At 47.1% G+C, this 20,013-nt stretch overlaps 1 protein-coding gene across 1 annotated transcript in view; it reads left to right on the top strand.

Annotated features, from left to right (window-relative positions):
• LOC119436202 (protein phosphatase 1 regulatory subunit 16A-like) overlaps positions 1-20,013 on the top strand; it is a 328,401-nt gene that overhangs the window by 202,583 nt on the left and 105,805 nt on the right. Inside the window, exons 3-4 of the mRNA XM_049656213.1 lie at positions 7,030-7,146; positions 18,702-18,984. Of these exons, the coding sequence (XP_049512170.1) occupies positions 18,729-18,984 (256 nt within the window). The 5' untranslated portion in view covers positions 7,030-7,146; positions 18,702-18,728. The remainder of the gene's footprint in view (positions 1-7,029; positions 7,147-18,701; positions 18,985-20,013) is intronic.

The raw sequence follows: 20,013 nt of genomic DNA, 5'->3' as shown, positions 1-20,013 counted from the left end.
CGGAGCGCGAAATGATCCTCTGTGCTCGAGCGGTAGGTGTTTCCGCGTGCGATGGCGGTGAGCCGCCGGCCGCGCCGGCGGAATGCAGAGCTTCGTTTTCGTCGACGGGAGGCGAAGCGTCCTCTCCGCCAGGCGACGATGTTCCCGACAGAACAAGCGTAGAAAGTTGTGCACGTACTCGGTATGGTTATTTCGTGGCTTTATTTAATGACATTCAGCACTCACGGAGCCGCCAGTTTGCTGCTGCAGGGGCACCGGTAGGAGGTTTGATGAAGGCCGCATTGAGGGAACAGCTGCTCGAGAAAGGACTGGCCTCTGGGGCACGCGAAGATACTTTCCGAGGGCAAGATTATACACATAATCCGAGGGCGAGAAATGAAGAGAGCACACCATCGGTTTCTCTGGCTCTTTTGCCGTTTTATCATCGGCACTCAGCCATTGCGAACGCCGGGGAGCCACATGAAAGGACACAATCGAGTCAACACTGCCGCTGCCCCTGATCAAGCGCCTTGGGCCATTTATACAGCCCTCAACACTACACACACGAGGCATTTTCTGGCTGTTTCTCGCGAAGTCAACGTTTTTCGAGCCACGCAACACGCAACCAAACACCGTAGAGCGGAACAGGCGCGCGCGACGATGCATTGACCAAAAACGAAACTACGAAACTATCACGGCCGCATGTATCGCCATGCCATTTTTTCTTATTTATTTAATTTTGTGCTAAACTTGTACTTCCTCGCTTGAAACGGTTTAAAAAGTTGGGAAATGCTGTTTATGTACGTTTAAGGTGTATTTCATTTTGCATTTTATTAACAGCGATAAATCGCTCTCGACCAATCGCGACCGGCCTGCGTTTGTAATCTCCGACGTCACATCACGTAGTGCGGGAATTTCGAAGGGGCGTCAGCACCTATTCTTCAGTTTTTCGCTATTTTCTCGCTTATTAAACATCTGTTTGCAGTAAGAATTGTATGGCTGTGATCGTGAAAGAATAATCTACCATTTAAGCTCAACTTCCGGTTTCTCTTTAGTGTCCCTTTAAAATGGGTGTAGTGCATGTTCCCACAGGCACACCCCATCACACCGCACCGTACCACGCCGTACTGGGCACTGGTCCATATGGACGCAATAGTTTATCACAGACAGAACCTCATTGCAAGTCTCGTCTCGGCCAAACAGCAATCCGCGGCGCGCCGGACGCTGCCGGCTTGGTCACGCAACGTGGCGCCATCTCTCGAGCCGGCGCAAAACCCGCGCCGCGGAACTCAAGAACCGCTGGCGTTGAAAAGAGCACAGGCAACCCTGTCTCAGCGCCAAAAGATGACGATCAAGTGTACGGTGCTCTGTATCTGACTTTTGAATGTCGCTATTTGAAGTGACAAATAAAACGTCAGCGTACTAGAAGTTACAACTTCAGTGATATTGTGAACAAACATTAGGAAGAACTCGGAAGCAATATTTTTTGTAGCTTGTTTCGGCAGTAGCTAGCGTATATAATGCGTTCCTGTACAAAGGGATGAGAGCCAGAGACTGCATTTTCTTAACTTTTGACTGGTTGCCCGCACAATCTCGTTTTGTTCTGCACTCGCAATAATGCCCAGATGTTCTCGTTTTAGTGCCCGGATAACGGCTCTAGCTTTTGGCTCAAGGTCACTAATTGAAGGTTGCCGACAACGGGAGCTAAAATCATTTAATGCTTAATACCTCGGCTGCTCTCTCTCTCTCTCTCTCCCCGCTTCCGTCTGCGCCAACAGCTAAGCGGAACGCAGTTGATCATAGTAATGAATGTTTTGCGTACTTTAATTAAACGCACTATCGCAAGATGTCGCTGCCGTCTGCGCTCTTATCGTGTACGCATTCTAGCAACCTCTTCAATCTCTACGCTCGCGTGCCTCCAGCCTCTCCACTATACTTTAGCGGGAGAATTTTAGTATAGCGAAAAGGCATATTAGCGTAGATGTATGCCAAAAGACGCAGGTACTCACTTAAGTGTGATCGAATTCCGTTCGGTTGTTCCGCAAAATAAAGCGCCTCTTTCTCGCGAGCCGCTCGTTCCCGCTGCAGTTACTTAAGCATTATTCCGTTATGTATCGACGATGTCACACATGGATGTGATGTTGTAAGAGTGTAAAGTTAGGATGTGTAAGGATTGTTTTCCTTAACTTCGTCATCGTGCGTCGCACCGATCTTGTGATACCGCCGCGGATCTGCGGCGAAGTGCAACCACTGGAAAACCAGATCCATAGATTCGGATTTGATCACTTGTTGACATGGAAGGGCTCACGTATAGTAACGTTTTTCTGGAAGCACTGCAGAGGGTGTGCCTCATTGTCGATTTCTTCGATATGTCTTTCGCGTTTGTCTCGTTCTCCTGGGGTACTATTCTGGACATTGTCAGATTGCGCAATATTGTCAAATTCTCCATCTTGTCAGCTTTGCTTGGCTGACAGGGTTGTTACGTGCGGTCTCTCTTATTGGCTAAGAACTCCAACATGACGGAATTTGATAGTGTCCAAAATAGCGACGCTGGTGTGCTTCTGCGCGCGTTTGCGGGTACCGATGCCGCCTGTGCACAGCGTTGGCTGTGCCATGGGTGGCAGTTCAGCTCTTTGTTAGCTGCACCGCCCTTCGTCACGTGACCTTACTTCTGCTTTTGGCTGCTGTCTTGCAGTGCACCACGCCGCAATACTTACGTGGTACGGACTCTCCGTTTTCAGCTTTGCTTTCTTAATTTTTTAAAACTTTCTTTTGGAGCGGGTCATCCCATTTGTCGTCGTGCAGACTGGCCCTTTGCTGGCTCCCTGCTCCGTTGATTGCCGGCCTCGCATTAATTACGACCCGCCAGAAGTTTGTTCTCTTTGCTGGGCTGCTCGCTCCAACAATTCTGCGCTGAAATAAAGAGAGAGAGAGAAAGAAAAGGGAGGGGAAGGGGGAGATTGCGGTGCTTCTTTGCTGCTACAATTTTTCCCTTGTTACTGTCGTGCACCCTGCGCACTCTTCACTTCTTGTTCACTTCTAACTTTCACGCCGTCCCTCCTTCCCAGTTCTGGTCCCCCTTTACAGACTGCAGTGCTTGGATGTAGCTGGCTATCTCCAGCTTTGCTGCTGTGATTGCATGCCGTGTCATCTCCGATTACACGTTCTGTCGTCGAGAGCTCAGACTGCCGACGAATTCGTGAAAGTTTCTCTTTCGTTCCGCGTGGACGCATTCGTTAACTTGGTGCCCTCGCTCCGTTTCATTTTCGTCGTTGTCTCCTTCGTTGCTGATATTTTATTATGATAATAGCGATCACTCGGTCGCAGTCGCCGCTTTGACAGCGAAGAGTCTAGCTCTGAACGCCCTGTCGCTCTTCCTTTGGGGCCCAGCTCCATTTCGTACAAGCGCTAGCCGAGCAGGACTTAGAGTGAAAAGGCCGCCGTTTCTTGTGTGGGTAGGGTTTCGCACGATTGAAAAGAAGTTGTGATTGCGTGGGGCGGAGATCAATTTTTTATATTTTTTTCTCGTATTTCTCAAAGGGCTTATACTTTTCAGCCGACACCTCGGATGGCGGAAAACCGGGTGCATGAGCTATATAGGGAATGTATGGCAATGTATATGGTATATTGAAAAATAACCTCGGAATAAACAAAGTTCAAGTGCGGCGTAGAACAAAGTTTGGCTTTGTATTTTATGATGTGAATGGTTTTAGGTGATCTACAGCCTGCATTAACTATGACGTCAGCCAGCAGAGTATAGCCGCCACAGCGTTTGGGACTTTCGACATATTTGAAGGCAGAAGTCAAGCAAAAGAGCTAATGCGATGATGACATTGTTATGATTGCACCTGTTCTCAAGTGAATGCGCGAGCTTTGACACCGGACATTTAAAACGCTTCTTATTATCCGCAGGCCAAATTACGTCTACTCTATTGTAACGTGTGGTTGGTGGTGTTGCCGGAGCGCTGTCTTCTGCTAGTTGACCGAATTAATGTGCACGAAAATATTAGTGATGTCCTCGATACTGTTCACGTTTCTGGGTATTACACACTGTGATCGCTATAGTTCCTATACACAACACGTAATACATTTTAGAGCGCTAGAAATTTCCGCTTCGCCGCGGAGTTCTCTTGCGACGTTTTTCGCATGCTTCTGCGCACAGGGTTACATCCTGAAATGCTTAGAGCAAACCACGTTTCATGTGGCAGCGCGTGTTAATTAGAAAGCTGTTCTGGCCCAGCGTCCTTCTTTAACCGTTCATTAAGAGATTGTCCCAGCATAGCGTTTCTGCCTTTCTGTTTATACGTTACCGCCCCTGCTTTTGCTTCAGTTTGCTGCTGTCATTGCAGCAAACTTCAGCGCCTATACATAGTTCACTGTCGGTAGCAGAGCGCACCGTTCTCGTGCTCAGAACAAACGTGAGTGGCCCCGTACGGGTAATTATGTACGCCCGTGAGCAAAAGTATACGGACCAGGGGTTGCGCGAAAAAGCCGATTCTTTCGTCTGCCTATGAACGCAACTTGAAATTGAGGACTGAAGTCCAAACTTGACACTGCGAACTTTTCAGTGTAATCATCAATACCAGTTTATGCTTGTTAATTACGAAGAAATTCCCATTTTTCGGCGACATTGTGGTCCGTATACTTTTGCTCACGGGTGTACATACTGGACACACTCGGGGCACACCTGAATGGGAATCACAGCGGAAGTACAGCGGGGAAACGGAAGCGCAGTGTCGTGCCCAATCACCGATTTCTTTCGGAACCGCCAATATCTGGCTCGCTGTTAACGGACGCCATGTAGACACTTCGCATCGCGTTCAGGAGGCGTTGCCGGACGTGCACGCGCTCGTACGGACAGCCAGTACACCTGCACGACAGGCGTGCACAGGAGCCCATGGCCGACATGCTCCTTACGCTTTCAAGCTTTTTTCCTCATTCACTTTTCGACAATGGCCCTACAAACACGCAGCAGCGACAGCACCTCTGTAGGCTCGTGCACAACCACGTCGGATCGGAAGAGAAACCTCCTTCGAGAAATTCAGGAGAAGCTGTTTCCGGCGACCCACCCGGTAATACGACGGCACAAGGCAAAGTTTACGGTGGGAAACCAAACCCCGAACTTGACCAACCTTTTACGCAGGCTGAACTCTCTGCAGCACTATCGACGCTCGCCAGAAACATCAGCCCGGACAAAGATCGTGTCATCAACAAGCATCTCCTGAACCTTCCGCAGCAGGTCATCACAGCCTTACTCCAGTACTGCAATGCATTTTGGGAGAAAGGAGAGGTACCTGTTGGCGTGGAAGCACACAAGTTGCCTGGAAGCACCACACCATGATCCCCAAACCAAACACCTCAGCATCGTGAACTTGCGCCCAATTTCCCTTACCTCGTGCGTAGGGAAACTTTCGAGCACATGAACCTCTATAGCCGCCACTGACCGAAATGAAAGAATTCCCCCGAACATCCGCGAATCCCTGTGCACAAAGTTGACTGCACCAATCCCACGCGACATGCACCCCACGTACCATAAGGAAAGAGGACAAGCCCGTGTGGATACCCTATGGCGAAGACAGGCAAGACCCGGACGCCAGATACACCGACGCAGCCAAATGCACGCAAAGAAACGCTTACGCCCTGAGCGTAGTAGATTCCTATAGGGCAGATAGCTAGCGTCTGCCACAGTCCGCGCACAAAACCCTGAGACTGCAGAGGAGGTGGCGATCGCCCTAGCAACTGCAACGTGCATGGCCGCAGCTGTCGTCTTTTCCCGACTCTCAAGCAGCTGTCAGAAACTTCGCTAAGAGTCGCGTGTCGACAGAAGCCCTACAGATGTTGAAGCGCCGAAGCTCTCCGATCCCGTACACTTCCGTAACATGGGCTCCTGGGCACGAGATGTTGGAGGGGAACGAAGCGGCACACGCCGTGGTCCGCGATCATGCCTGCCGGGCCAACCCTTCCTACTCTCGAGACGCCTGGCCAGCGTCAGCAGGGGCAGAGACCGTACCCATCACCTATACTCAGCGATCCTTCAACATCACAGGCTGAAACGCGGGGTGTACCCACCACCTCACCCAAGATTAAACAAAGAAGAAAGCACCAGACTCAGAAGACTGCAAAGTAACACTTACACCCACGGCATACTCATGCATAGAATCTACCCGACACTACAAGGATATCTGTCCAATTTGCGGCGTACCGGACACCTTGGCGCACCTGATCCTTGAGTGCCCATGGCAGCTAAACACAGATGCATCGCCCTCACCAAAAGACTAACGCCAGACAAGAAAGCGAAGACCTCATCGAAACGTGGGAGGCCAAGCTCGTCTCCGAGCACCTGGAACAACGACGCCTCGTCGCCAGGGCCAAGAATGCAGTGAAGGCCAGAGGGTTCCTGGAATGAGAAGACCTCCAACCTAGGGAGTATCCCATCCGGGATACTGTTTCGAAATTAAGCGTTTATTCCTGCTCGTGATAATCTCGAGCAGTTGGGATCTCGCAGCCTGCTTACTCTACGTGAACTAAACAGTGCCGGTGTGCGGGCCCGGGTGACAACCACTTTCGACGAAGTGATATTACCAGTGAACTGCGGATACACTCTGATATAATCGCGTTATTCTATGTGTAACCAGCTTCAATCTTTCACTCTATTATTTGTCCCAGGCCTTTGCCACCCCTACCCCCACCGCTGACTTGTGTCAAGTCATGTGTCTAGTCATGAAAGTACGTTTCAGTGTGGACATAAGTAATGCCCTTTCCTTGCCTTTCTTTCTATCATAAATAAATCAATAACTTACGTATTGTGCTTGTTTGTGACTCCATGTTAGAAAGTCCAGAATGCGTCCGGTCCTCGCAAATCGTTACTTCGATTGTTCGCTCGTGTATAAAACGGCTGTGCTGCTCCTTTGACGCTTGCCTGGCTTCGCGGAGGTTGCCTGCTCGTAGTTTTGCTGTGCACAAGCGTGCTTCGTTTTACGTGATATGTTCATGGGTTGCGCTCGGGGAACGTGGCGCACTGTGAGGCTAATCAGACGCTTCCTCTTTCAGGTGTGAGCAGAGAGAGTCCAAAATGAGCCGATTCCCTGGCAGTCACATCCTGCGGGGCCCGATTCGTCGCCTCCCGCCGCCACGTCGTCTGATTTGAGCTCGCTGCTGTCGTTTTCGGTAAGTGCAGCAGGGAGTGTCGCCCTCCTCGCGTGTGAAATTAGTCCTGACAGCGATAAGCATTATTCGACGCACCATTAGGACTCTTCGTGAAACGCTGGGCTGTTGATTGGTTCACAGTGTTGTGCGAGAACTGGCGTTGCTTGTTTGATTGCACATTGGATGTAGAAATGTAGATTTTTTTTTCTCATTTAGCTTTTAATCTAGATTTCGCTTATAATTTTGTCCGGACTGCAACGTCCTGCATGTTGCACAGTAACGCGTGCGAAGCGGGACACATCCATAATATTTATGTAGCCAACATGTAACCAACAAGAAAAAGTGTACGTTTGTGTGTGTGCGTGTGTGTGTGTGGCGGGGGTTTGTTACCGACGTGCCGGAGCAGTGGGTTGATGGTCCAGTATAAGGAATGTGCGGACGACAGGCGCCTACGCAACGCATACGCCAGCAAAGCATCACTAGGTAATCGAATTCGCTTCCCCATCGACGTAAACGATTTGGGCAAATGCGCTCCAGAGAGTTCCCCGCGGTAAACCTCTGCTGTATACGGTAGTCGTGCAGAAACACTCGAAGAAAAATTGTTTATGCGTTTTGCCGAATTCAGGCCAACTCTTGCTGCACAGACGGACGTCAAATTGATCTAGTTGGTCGTAGTCTTGAACGAAGAGAATGTTGAACACAAATTAGGACGAATGCACTGAGAGGAACACACGTGCCAGTAGGGGGCGCTTGTTGACTATAAGTTGTTGTTAATAGCTTGTTGACATGAGACAACAGGAGCGCACCTGTGTTGTTTTATGTGTTCATCTTACTGTGTTCCAATTAGCGCTGAACATGGCCCTTTTTTTCTAGTAATTCTTGAACAACGTCATGCTGCGCTAGCGTTTTCTCTATCTGTATATACATATATTGGTTCAGATAGAAATAACTAACCTTTGAGCGACAGAGTTAATGCGCAGCAGTAAACCATATTGATTAGAATGTTCTCAGTCTGGCTGCAGGTGAGTGCCGGCAAAAAAAAAAAAGAAAGCGTTGAGGCTTGCTGACGATTCCACAGTAACGCCAACGGAGTGACACATGAAGAGAGAACAAAAAAAGATAACATTATTGAGGGGCGATGTGAAGGAACAAAAAGTGTGAGTTCAGCAAACTACCGCTGTCACTGTTTCTCATTTTAGGCGAAGCTTCATCCCTATATTCATGGGAATATCATATTCGACGAAATAGTGCAGCCATTGTCTAGCCGTCGTGCCAACGCGGAGCAGCGAGCGCTGTTGAAGGAACTCGTATTGGGGCCAGTGTGTGGCTCAGCTGCCTCTTCGCCTGTGACAACGATGTGACGGTTGTCGGTACAAGAGACGGTAGATGATCGCAATGCTACTTTTGTCTAGCTTTTAAGTAGCGTAGCCGTAAGCCTCAAGAGCGTCTAAACGAGCCTCCGTTGTATTGAAGCTCGCGAGCTTGGTCGCCCAAAGTCCGGCTCATTTTTAAAATGACGTTTACTGGGTGCCTTAGCGTCTGGATTGCGGGGCTCTCACTTGTACATGTTTTCAAGGAACGAAGTTCACGTGCCCTCCCGGCGTTAACAGAAGCATGGACCACGCGTCGTCCAGCGTAATACGGAGCCCTCGTACGCACGCGCACTCAAGCGCCGTGAGGGTGTAGGCGTGCGTGTGAAGGCTACCCACAGCGTATACGGACGTCAGCGTCATCGTTGCGATTAAGAAAATCCGCCACGGTCCTAAATGATAAGCGATAGGCACTGTCGTGGGCTTCTAGAGCGGAGCTTTCATGGCGAACCCTCCCGGACTTTTCCTGACAATGGCGTGGCTTCTGCTGGGAGTTGCTGCTATCTTGCCGAATAGCTCACACGTATCCGCCGCTGCTGAGCCCGAGGAGGTGCGGGATTAAATGCCGGCCGCGTTTCGACGGGGGCGAAAAAAAAAAAAAAAAAAAAAAAAAAAAAAAAAAAAAAAACCGCCCGCGTATCGTGTGCACGTTAAAGAACCCCAGGTGCTTAGTAGTAAGCCGGATTCCGCCACTGCCGTGTGCCTCATAGTCATATCGTGGTTTTGGCACGTTAAAACATCACAATTTAATTTTTGTTTTTCAATAGCTCACACGTAAAACATCAATTACGTGCCCGATAGTGGGATCGAACCTCGGTCCGCCATGGAGCACAGCAGCTCGATGCTAGTTCGGCCACAATCGCATGTTACACATTTCCACATTGCGTAGCGCGGGTGCGCGACAGCCACAGTGTCGAACCGAAGCGTTTTTTCGTTCCAGTGTTTGTTTCGGTTCACCGAAAATGGTTCAGTTCCCGTTCAATTTTCGTAGCCTAAAATGTAACCTTTCAAACCAACTCGAACCGGTTCAATTTCATTCGCATGACCGAACAATAATTGCAGGAAAACGACACAAATTTATTTTGTACAGAAACTCGGCGCTACTGATAAACTGCACTGAAAGATTACGCCTGTTATTTGTTCTTCAGGCTGCGCGCAGTCACAAAATAATTATGTCGAGCCAACGCGATTGCTGGAAACTATATGAAGCGCAGCTTTATTGATGGTGAGAGAGGGAGAGAGATGGAGAGAACATATTGAAGAAACGCAGAGAGTGCTCCATCATGCTACTGTGCTCAAGTGGGAAAAGGAAGAGGAGAAAAATAATGGACTGGAGGAGTAACGATGAGGACGGGCAGTAGCTTGAGGAAAGGCCCGTTCACAGCTTTGAATATAGGCCTGTGTATTATATGCGATCCTTGATGGCTCGCTTCATTGATATGACCGGTCGATGGCCCAGTAACACTTTTCCACTGAATGGCCGGTTCTTAATTAGCGCTAACGAAGAGATCAATTCCTGCCGTTCACAGTCGCACTTCTTAAAAATGTTGGTTCATGTTACGTCAAACACCCAGGATATAAAGGGGCCCTGCAACGATTTTTTCGGGTCACCATATTTGCTCTACATCTATTCTCAGCATGTCATAGAACACATATCAAAATAATTAGGAAAATTAACGTACACAAACCCAATTTATCGTTAAAAGTAAGCTAAGTTAACGTACTAAGCTCTCATAACAATATCGGTGTCTATTTCGATTTGGAAGCGTGACCTTTCTGACATAATAACGGTATGCGAAGGTTAAGTTTATTCAGGGCCGTGAGCTCGGAACCAGCGTCAGGTTCGCTTACGCCACCCGCGTATATTAATTGTTACGATCTGTTAAGAGTGATATCATTGTTCTCTATTGGTAGATCTAATCGATGACCACTTAGCTTCATTTACATGGTAATATATGCATAGAAAGACATCTATGGCACAAGGGTGCTTTTAGAAGCTCACCTTTTCTTTTGTGCATGGCTGTTAATCACCTTACACCTCGCCATGATATAGTTACCTGAATATGTGTTATTTCATGTTGGGAGACGTACTATTCACGCATTTCAGCACTTCGACACGTAATAAATCAAGCCATCAGGAGATCATCACTTTCAGTTGCCGCGATACGCACACCAATGTGTCGAATTTCTAAACATATTTGGAATACGCGATCTCGTTAGATTAACGTTGGTGTACTTGCTTACCGATGTATTAATGACGACAGCCGTTATCCGGTTGTCAATTTTTCGATAATTTCAGTTTGGAATGCTTTGTTCTTTTAAGACCACATAATAGCTTAACACGCAACCTTCGCCTGTTTATTTCCAACTCGGAAAAATAACTTGTAGCTTCCGCTCTAGACTTAGACGGACGGGCGGGCGGGCGGGGGGGCGGGCGGAGGCCAGGCCAGGCCAGGCATTATTACAAAGATAGTTTTGTCTTGCCCCGATGGGGCATCGCTAATCTTCTCTGGTCTCTGGATCAGCTTGGCCCTCGACGACCAGCTCTAGACTTGGTATGCGTTATAATTTCATTGCCGTAGATGTGTACTGTGTTTTAGGCGTTGTCAAAAGTGTTCACTGTGCTTCAGTATTATCGCCGTGCATAGTAGTTTTGTGTTAATTTTGTTGAATTAACACAAGCCTAGATACGACTGTGAACGGACCCCTTTGGAGACGAGCGTGGATATTCGATGATCGCGCCCTTCTATGCATATCATCACTCTTCCCCTCCCATCTGAGCAGAGTAGCAGGCTAGAGGATATTAAGCTCAGGCCAACCTCTCTGCGTTTTCTCAATAAATTATCTCCTTCGTTTTGTTCAATGTTGCTGGCTTTGTTTTCCTCATATTTTCGTATCTACTTGCACCTTCATTGCTCTATGTAATATGTACAGCCGGCGTCAGAAGTGTATGGGGGCGCGAGGTCTCGTGAGCAATCTGAATACTTCGTAGCCGGGCGCGCATAAACCGAGGTGGTAGAAAACATTTTCGTGGCCCACGCGCGCTCCCCGTACATTTTTGACGTCGACTGCGCTTATCTCGTTCATTTTTTCCGTTTTGAAGGTGCCATTGTAGTCGGTGCCTGTTACCGGAGTAATTTACTGTATCTATCTAATGTACGATGTAGTTCACTGGAAGTAAAAAAACTACAAACGCTGCTCGTCTGCTTCGTTTGGCTGAAACTCTTCCGGATGAGGAGGGCGCTGCAGCCTTTCCATCATGCGCGGCCTCGCCATTCGGACCCCTGTTCTCGCACTTAACATTGCATTCGCTCCCACATTGCATGCCGGATGTTGGAATCATCCCTTCGGAAGCACTTGGCAATCAAGGTTATCGCTTCCTGCCCCTGTGCGATCTCAAGTTCGTCTGCGTGGGCCCTCCAGGGCTTCCTGGTGAGCTCGTCAACATGACTGAATGGCGTGATCGGGAATTTCGCTACTGTTTCCTCGCGTCCCCCCCCCCCCCCCCCCCCCCCCCACACACACACACACACACACACACTCCTTTCCCGCATTTTCTTTCTTCGTTTTTTTTTCTCCCTTTCGCTTGAGGACCCTCTTTTATGTGTGTGCGCTTGCTTAGGCACCTACCGCGAAAGCTGATATCCGAACGGGAGCTTTTTCTTTTCTTCCTTCGTCGAAAAAAAAAAAAAAAAAAAAAAAAAAAAAAAAAACCCGGAGAGGCACTTTGTGTGCGCGCAGCAAGGAAACGGAGGCGGGGTTTTTATCGTCGCCTTTCTTGTTTCGTCAGTCTTGCTGCTCCTCCCTTAGTGCTCTCGCGGCGTCCGCGTGTATAGCGGGCCGCCGGAGGCAGCGTCGCGCAGCATCAGCGCCGGCCGAGGAGCCGCTGTCGTGTTGGGGGGCCGTGCGAGCACTTTTGACTTTGTTGTGTACGGCGGGGGGGTTTGCACTGCTGCGAGCCGCCGCGCTTGCTCGGTCCCCGATTGTTTGCCCGACCGGGTCTTGGCGCGCCTTTCCAACTCTGCCGTCGCCGCCCAAGCGGATCGGTCGGTATCGCTGGCCCGGCGGAAAAGCGGACCGGTGTGGGGGAGGATGGCGACGCCTGCTCGGAAAGAGCAGCCGGCGTCGTTCGGCTCGATGTTGGCTCAGGCGCGCACAAAATTTTGGCGCGTGCCTACGACATCCCGGTACATTTCCGGTGCGCGTACACCGAGCCGAGTCTCGATATTTCGAAACCAGCCGCCCCCGCATCAAACCCCCCCCCCCCCCCCCCCCCCCCGGGCGAATTTTTTTTTCTTCTTGTTTCTGTTGTGGCTTCCGTCGATGACATCTCTGTTCTTAAGTTCGCATTTTGCTTTTCCCTGCTCTCTCCCTAATGTGTGTGTGTGTGTGTCAAACAGAGGGAGAAAAAATAATAAAGCATTAGGCGTGTATTTTTTGCAGTTTTGCAGCTGCATTAACATATTGGATATCGCTCTTAATTATTTTAACCCCCCTGAAGAGAGAGCCACGCGTCATTTGCCTTTAGCCTTCAGTGGCCCAGCTCGCATAACTCGGAATGGCTTACGAGAGATCGCGGCGTGAATCCAATAGCGAGTCGAAGTTGTTGAGAAACTGCGCTTCGTGTTTCAAATACGTCTCCCTTTCTTTCTTTCTTTCTTTCTTTCTTTCTTTCTTTCTTTCTTTCTTTCTTTCTTTCTTTCTTTCTTTCTTTCTTTCTTTCTTTCTTTCTTTCTTTCTTTCTTTCTTTCAGTTGTCGCACTAACACAGGGTGCGAGCCGAAACTATACGAATCTTCGAATTGTGCGCTGGTCTCCTGTCATAGGGCATTCATAGTTTCTGTCGTCCTCTGTTAAAACGTCTGCTCCAAGGACGGCAGGGTGCAGAAGGAAAAAGCAGGACTGACAGGAAGCGATGCAACAAGAGCACCGATCTTTTTCTCTCACTGTCAGTCTCTTGCTATCAGCGCGTATTGTGCTTTTCAAATGCGTATAAGCATTTCTACGCCCACCCAACGAGGAAACATGTCCGTCCGTCACGTAAGATGAATCGCTATGAAGGAATAAGTTCGAAAGGAGAAACGTTGGCGGTGGTGAGTTTAGAACCTGTGATCCCACGCTCAGAAGCCGAGTGTCTTAACCACTGCGCTAAACACCCTTTATTTTATGCATGGAATTATGAGTAGTGTCATGCGCAAATTAGTTGCATTACATTTGGACACGCATGAACAACAAATGCACACATTCTACGCAGTCCAATGAAACACCCACACTTGGAGAAGGTGAATATATCTGATCCATATGAACAATGTGTTGTACCGGTGGTACAAAACAAATGTCAAAGGAGAGCAGTTTCTATGAAGGCTTTCTTGAAACATTTGGTGATGGTGGAATAAAAGCAATCTCTAGGACCACACGTGGGACCCACTTTGAGCATTGTAGACAATTAAAAAATTCTAATTTTGTGAAAGTTTAATGCCAAACACGCCACCTCCATGATGCGTTTCGGTTGTCGTGTGATGCGACTTCCGTTGGGGCGTTCCTTCAACGACCTAAATGCCACCGATTATGAGGGCTCGTGCGCTTCGCGTCGCGCAACACACGCAGATAAGCAATCAATGAGTTGATAAGGGCGATATATGGGTCTCATCGCGGTTGATAATTATTCGTCGAGGATGGATAAAGTTCTAAAGAGCGGTAAGGCCCTACAATGGTGGCATAAATTCTCATAAGGTTAATAAGTTAAGTTAATAAGTTAATAATAAATAAGTTAATAATAAAGGTTAAGGGTCGGATCTAGTCCGATAAGGTTGATAACGGCCGATAAGCGTTTCTAATGGTCTGATCAAGTTTGATACAATTGATTATGACACCGGGCTGCATGACGATGAGCAAGTGGCACATCCATGTGCTCTGTTATTTTATCACCTGTCTCTTCGAGTGGTGGCCGATCCCGGCGTTAACGGGGGCGCGGCTTCGTGCGAGCCAATTACGAAGGGGGTTTTATTTCGTGAAGAGTTAAGCTGACATGCGCATAAACTTCGTTGATATCTTCGGTTTCGTTATAAGGTTATTTAGCACCCCCGGTGATTAAGCACGAATAGTTGCCTTCTCTGTGGTATAAATATTAACGTGTCGTAGTAATGTAGAGTTGAGGCCTCAATATTGCAGTCATGTATGGCATCTAAGTTCATGACGTAGCTTTGATACTTCGTAATGCTGCAAAGATAATTCGCGTAATATTTAGTTAGAATGTAGTTAGGACCGAGCATTCATTCGCAAGTTTTATTAAGGCGGGGTAATTTTAAAGAAAAATTCATTCAATTTTTTTGCAATTTTTTTTTTACCATCAAATGCATGTAGACTATGACACATTTAAGCCATTTTGTCTAGTTTGAGACATTCTCGATTTATTCCCATAGCATTACAATTAACATGCCGTGATGCTGAAGCGCTTCAATCTGTTACAGAGAAGGGCTCGGCCTGACAGTCCCAACGTGGGAGCGGCCCGCGTCAACCCAGGGTTGACCTTCAGGACCCAATGAAGTTCTTCATACCATATACTATTAACACGAAGCATTCTTTGCCTCTGACCGGAGACATTGCGGTGGCGCGATTCCATCCCGCCTCGGGTTCAATAATAATAATAATAATAATAATAATAATAATAATAATAATAATAATAATAATAATAATAATAATAATAATAATATTTATTTATGCACACCAAGAACAAATACATAGTAGGCGGGCCTGTCGAAGCCTGAATGGCTTGTGTGACTAGGCCCGGCAGCGCCGGCAACAGCGATGAGGTCAGCGTATATACATACAGACGTTACCTTAATGCCGACAAAAAATTGTGCAAAGAAAAAAAATTAGATACATGTTATTCCAATGTAGCGTGAACATATTTTCACGCTTACATAGACAACAAAAATTAAATACATGTTATTCCAACGTAGTGAACATTTTTTTCACGCATGTATAGACCAAAAAACAAAAATTAAAAACATGTTAAGACAACGTAGTGAACATTTTTTCACAGATATATATATACGTACAGGTTAAGGCAACCAAATTACATCCAATAAACATATACCCATACAAAACAGAAAAACTCAAATGGAAGATGACATTTTCTTTAAAGCCCTTTTTGACTGAACCGAGAAAATTTCGTCACGCAGATCATTAAAGATTTTTGGCACATAGACAGATCGTCGTGCCTCACCATACCTAGTTGATGAACGAGGAACTTTAAAACGCTTGTTGTCCCTCAAAAGTCGAGGGGCTACGTATTTCTCTCTGAATTGGTCGTTCCAAACATGACGAACAACAACAACAACAACAACAACAACAACAACAACAACAACAACAACAACAACAACAACAACAACAACAACAATAACAACAATAACAACAATAACAACAATAACAACAATAACAATAATAATAATAATAATAATAATAATAATAATAATAATAATAATAATAATAATAATAATCACTGCAGGAACTTACTAGTGGGACTCGCTAGCATTCGTTCCAGTCGCTCATCTTTTAACATTACCGTTATTAATCTTGATTGGTCTTAAGTAATGCATTCGTAAATAATGTTAATTAGGCTTAAGTCACCTTAAAGTACCCTTAATTAACCATGATTAGCCTCAATCAAGTTATTGCTAGTCAATCGAAATTAGGTTTAATCAAACTTAATTACTATAATTATATTGATTAAAAATAATTAATATTGCTCTAAATACTATTGATTCGGCTAATAATATAACGTAAATAATTTTAATTAGCCTCACTATCTTTAATTACCCTCAGTTGATCGCCGTTAGGCTTATGTAATTTCATCGTAAATAATCTCCCTTTAGGCTTCTTTACCATTCATTAGTCTTAGTGAGTCTTATTTAGACTTAATTAATTTGACGGGAACTACTTAAGTTAACATTAATTACACTTAATAGTTCAGTACTCACTGTATATAGTCATAATCAGTAGTCGTAAGGCATTCTCCTATGTACCCCCCGTATGTTGTGGAGCGCATCGTGTCACTTGTTACAAACAGACGGACGGAGTTTCCGAGAGAAGTAGCCCTAGAATGCTCATTAAAAGATGCATCTTCGATGATGGAATTGGAAGCAGGGTTTCCCAGCGCAACAGTTCAATTTCTATACCAATTAGGCTACAGACGCACGCAGGGCTCGAGTATATAACGTGCAAGCTACCGCTTTCGGATGGTTGGCGCTTGCGTCACGACGCACAGTAGCAATTTCCTTCCTCGTGGGAGAGCTTGCCTAGTTTCCCCGATCCTTCCCTCGTCTCACACGTTATACGCTCGCATCACACACACAATTAATTGCTTACTCTACCTGACTTATTGCATCTTGCTGTAACACTTCGCTTTGTTGCGCTGTCGCAATAAATAAGATCAGGTTGTTCTGAAATTTCTTAAATTTGTATTGCTGTCCGGTATGTAATAAATTCTGTCAAAGTATGTTTCGTTGGTAATTTTTACGTGACTATTTACTTATTACTGAAACGTTCCGTGTGCGCACTCGGGGCCATTTACCGCGTTTGTGGTTTACTTGAACGAAGATGATTATCCTTTTTTCTTATTATAGGATGCTAGCTGTATGCTCGTGGTGCTGTATTCTTGCATTGTATTACATAACACGTAGCTATATAGTGCGCCAGAGGGACCTAGTGCCCTGTAAGGCGCACTCATTTGCCTTTAGTCCCGGCGTTCCTGGACATTTTGACGTTCAAGTAAAGAATCCTACCCAATCCCCTCTGTGTCACCTTTTTCGCTTTTGTTCCCTTACTGCTGTAGTGGGTTAGGGTCAGTATTTGAGGAGGAAGTAAGCTGCATGTTGTTGAACCTCGACAATTCGATGATATATTTCCTAATAACGCTAAACTCCGGCATATTCGATACCTAAAAAGTTTGTTAGATGACCACCTCGAGAACCTCCATATAAATGCAGTAATAGCCACAGATGCTTCTGTCAGTGAAGAGAAGGCAGGAGTGGGTATTTTTTCGGCATCATTAAACTGGTCTTTCTCCCTTCGATTACCCGACTTTACGCCAATATCTCAGGCGGAGTTATTAGCTAGCGATCATCCTAGCTCTACGAAAACTTCCCACCTCTATTACTTAAGCCGTAAACTTAACAGACTCCTTGTCTGTTTGCTCCGCTTTATCAGTGCCCAATTCATCTATCATTCTCCGAGAATTTCATTCATCCATCCCCCAACATTTACGCCTTATCCATCTGGTATGGGTGCCATGGCACGCGGGGCTCACATTAAATGAATCAGCAGACGCGCTAGCAGCGGCATCTCTTAAAGGCCCGGTACTGAGGATCCTAAGACCTTCGGCATACGTCACTCCCGCGAGATTTAAAACATTTTCTGTCCAAGAAGAACATGCCAAATCATGTGTTCTCAATAACACCGATTTTCAGCACCTTAGATTTCCTTGGCACAGCAGATGGTGTTCAACAAGAAAATTTGAAGTTTCATTTACTAGAATGCGTTGCCGAATACCAAGGCTTAATTTCTATTCCCATAGGTCTGGTTTGGCGCCTTCCCCTCAATGCTTTTATTGCAATGAACCCGAATAATTTCTTTATAGAGTGTCGTAGGTTCACCATGCATAGAAAACGACTTCTAGAAGGTCCCCTCCGCCAACTTGGGTTGACCATTAGGCTACCTATCATTCTATCTCTGGGGGCGTCGGCACTCGGACACTCTAATAGGAACGTATGTGATGCCATATTTAATTTTGTAATGGAAACAAGGCGACTGCCATGCTAATTTTTTTTTCACAGGACAACAAAAATATTTGCTTCAAATTTTGAGATGCTATAGCGTGAAAATTAATATGAACGATTAGAATTCATGTATTATCTCATTCTTAAGTAAGAAAATCCATCATTTTTCTTCCCACTGCCGCCCGATTCATGGCCAATCCCCCGTAGTGGGTTGTGCTATTTCTATGGGCACCAAACCAAACCAAATCGACAAGGCGCCGGTCCGCGCTACACCTCCTCCTTCTGGTGCGGCCGGGTGGTGCGAGTTTGTAAAATCACGCTAACCGTTGACACCGCGGAGGAACAGCGTCGCGTTGTGTCGTGCCCCGATCGAGACGGGCTAAAAGCGGTGATGCCCGAGTACATGATGTGCCTTTCTGTTTGCGCAGGTGCGTCGTTTGTCGGTCGGCTGCAAGATGGCGGACCACAGCGAGCTGGTGACCGAGATGAGCGTTGTGGAGAAGATGAGCACCCAGGAGCGGCTGAAGCACGCCAAGAAGCGGCGCCAGCAGCAGCTCAAGAAGTGGAGCCAGCACGAGCGCGAGCTGCAGAAGTCCAAGAAGGGCAAGGCCTCGTCGCCGGCCGTCGCGCCGCCGCCCACCGAGTACAAGGTGCACTTCGTCCCCAGCGTCATGCTCCTCGAGGCCGCAGCGCGGAACGACGTTGACGAAGGTATCGGATCTCGAATCTTGATGTTCCAATTGTGGGTGTTGCTGACGGTATCGCTGACGGATGGGTCGGCGGCCGCCTCCCACACCACGCGGGAAGAATTTCTCGTATATATACAGTTTAGTGTGCGCTGACGTTGTTTTGGAATGTAATATACCACATACAGGTATATTGTATTCCGATTTTGTTCCCTTTGTCCGCGGTTACCATGAACTGAAATTAAAATAACCAAAAGGGAAACGACATGCAAAATAGTGAGGAAGCGGAAAGTGTTCACTGCAGTCATTTCGATTGGCGGTGTTACTGAGTCTCGAATTGCCCATAATGCAAATAGCCCCTTTTCATTCAGCTCATGTTATAGTCCGGTGATTTCCTCGATATTTAACCAGCTTCGAGTGTCCGCGTTAATTTAACGGCGTTAGAATTGCCGCTTCCCTTGGCAGTCTCGTGCCCGGTGATATTGCAGCAGTTTCGATGCGGACATGAACACCTGGCATTGTTTTATCACTGGCACTATTTCCGCGACGTGCAGACCTTTTGTGCGCGCGTCACGCGCAATTATTTTGAGTGAATGTCCGCGTCGTGAAAAGTGCGCTTTTTCCCGTCCTTCGTCGAACTTTCCGCGCTGACGCGCTTAGCTAGCTGCACAGACCGCGGTCGCCGCTTTTTTTTATCGATGATCGTGGGACGCAACGGTGCCACCAAAGCTTTGCAATCGAGTCTTCCTGCGATAGAATACCCGAAGCACTATGTTGAGACGTGGAAATATCCTTCTTTCTGATCTTACTCTGATGTTGAACACTGAGTGCTGCCGTGTGCCATAAGCTTCACGGGGAGCTGTTAAGGGAACAAATTGCTGACGCAAGTGGAGCTGACGGGCCCAGCGTTATTTTGTGCTGAGGCCTCTGCCGCTGTTTCATCAGTGGACGCCTCTGTAGCGATGGCCGCCTACCAAATAGGTCTAGACGAGCTGCAGAGTGTGAACGTCGGGAGTATGAAGCGGCGCTTTCGTCACATTCCGTGCGGGCAAGA

The sequence above is a fragment of the Dermacentor silvarum genome, chromosome 1 (assembly GCF_013339745.2).
Source record: "Dermacentor silvarum isolate Dsil-2018 chromosome 1, BIME_Dsil_1.4, whole genome shotgun sequence".
NCBI classification, from domain to species: Eukaryota; Metazoa; Arthropoda; class Arachnida; order Ixodida; family Ixodidae; genus Dermacentor; species Dermacentor silvarum.
The sequence above is the reverse complement of the archived record's forward strand: the minus strand, read 5'-3'. Positions and strand labels throughout refer to the sequence as shown.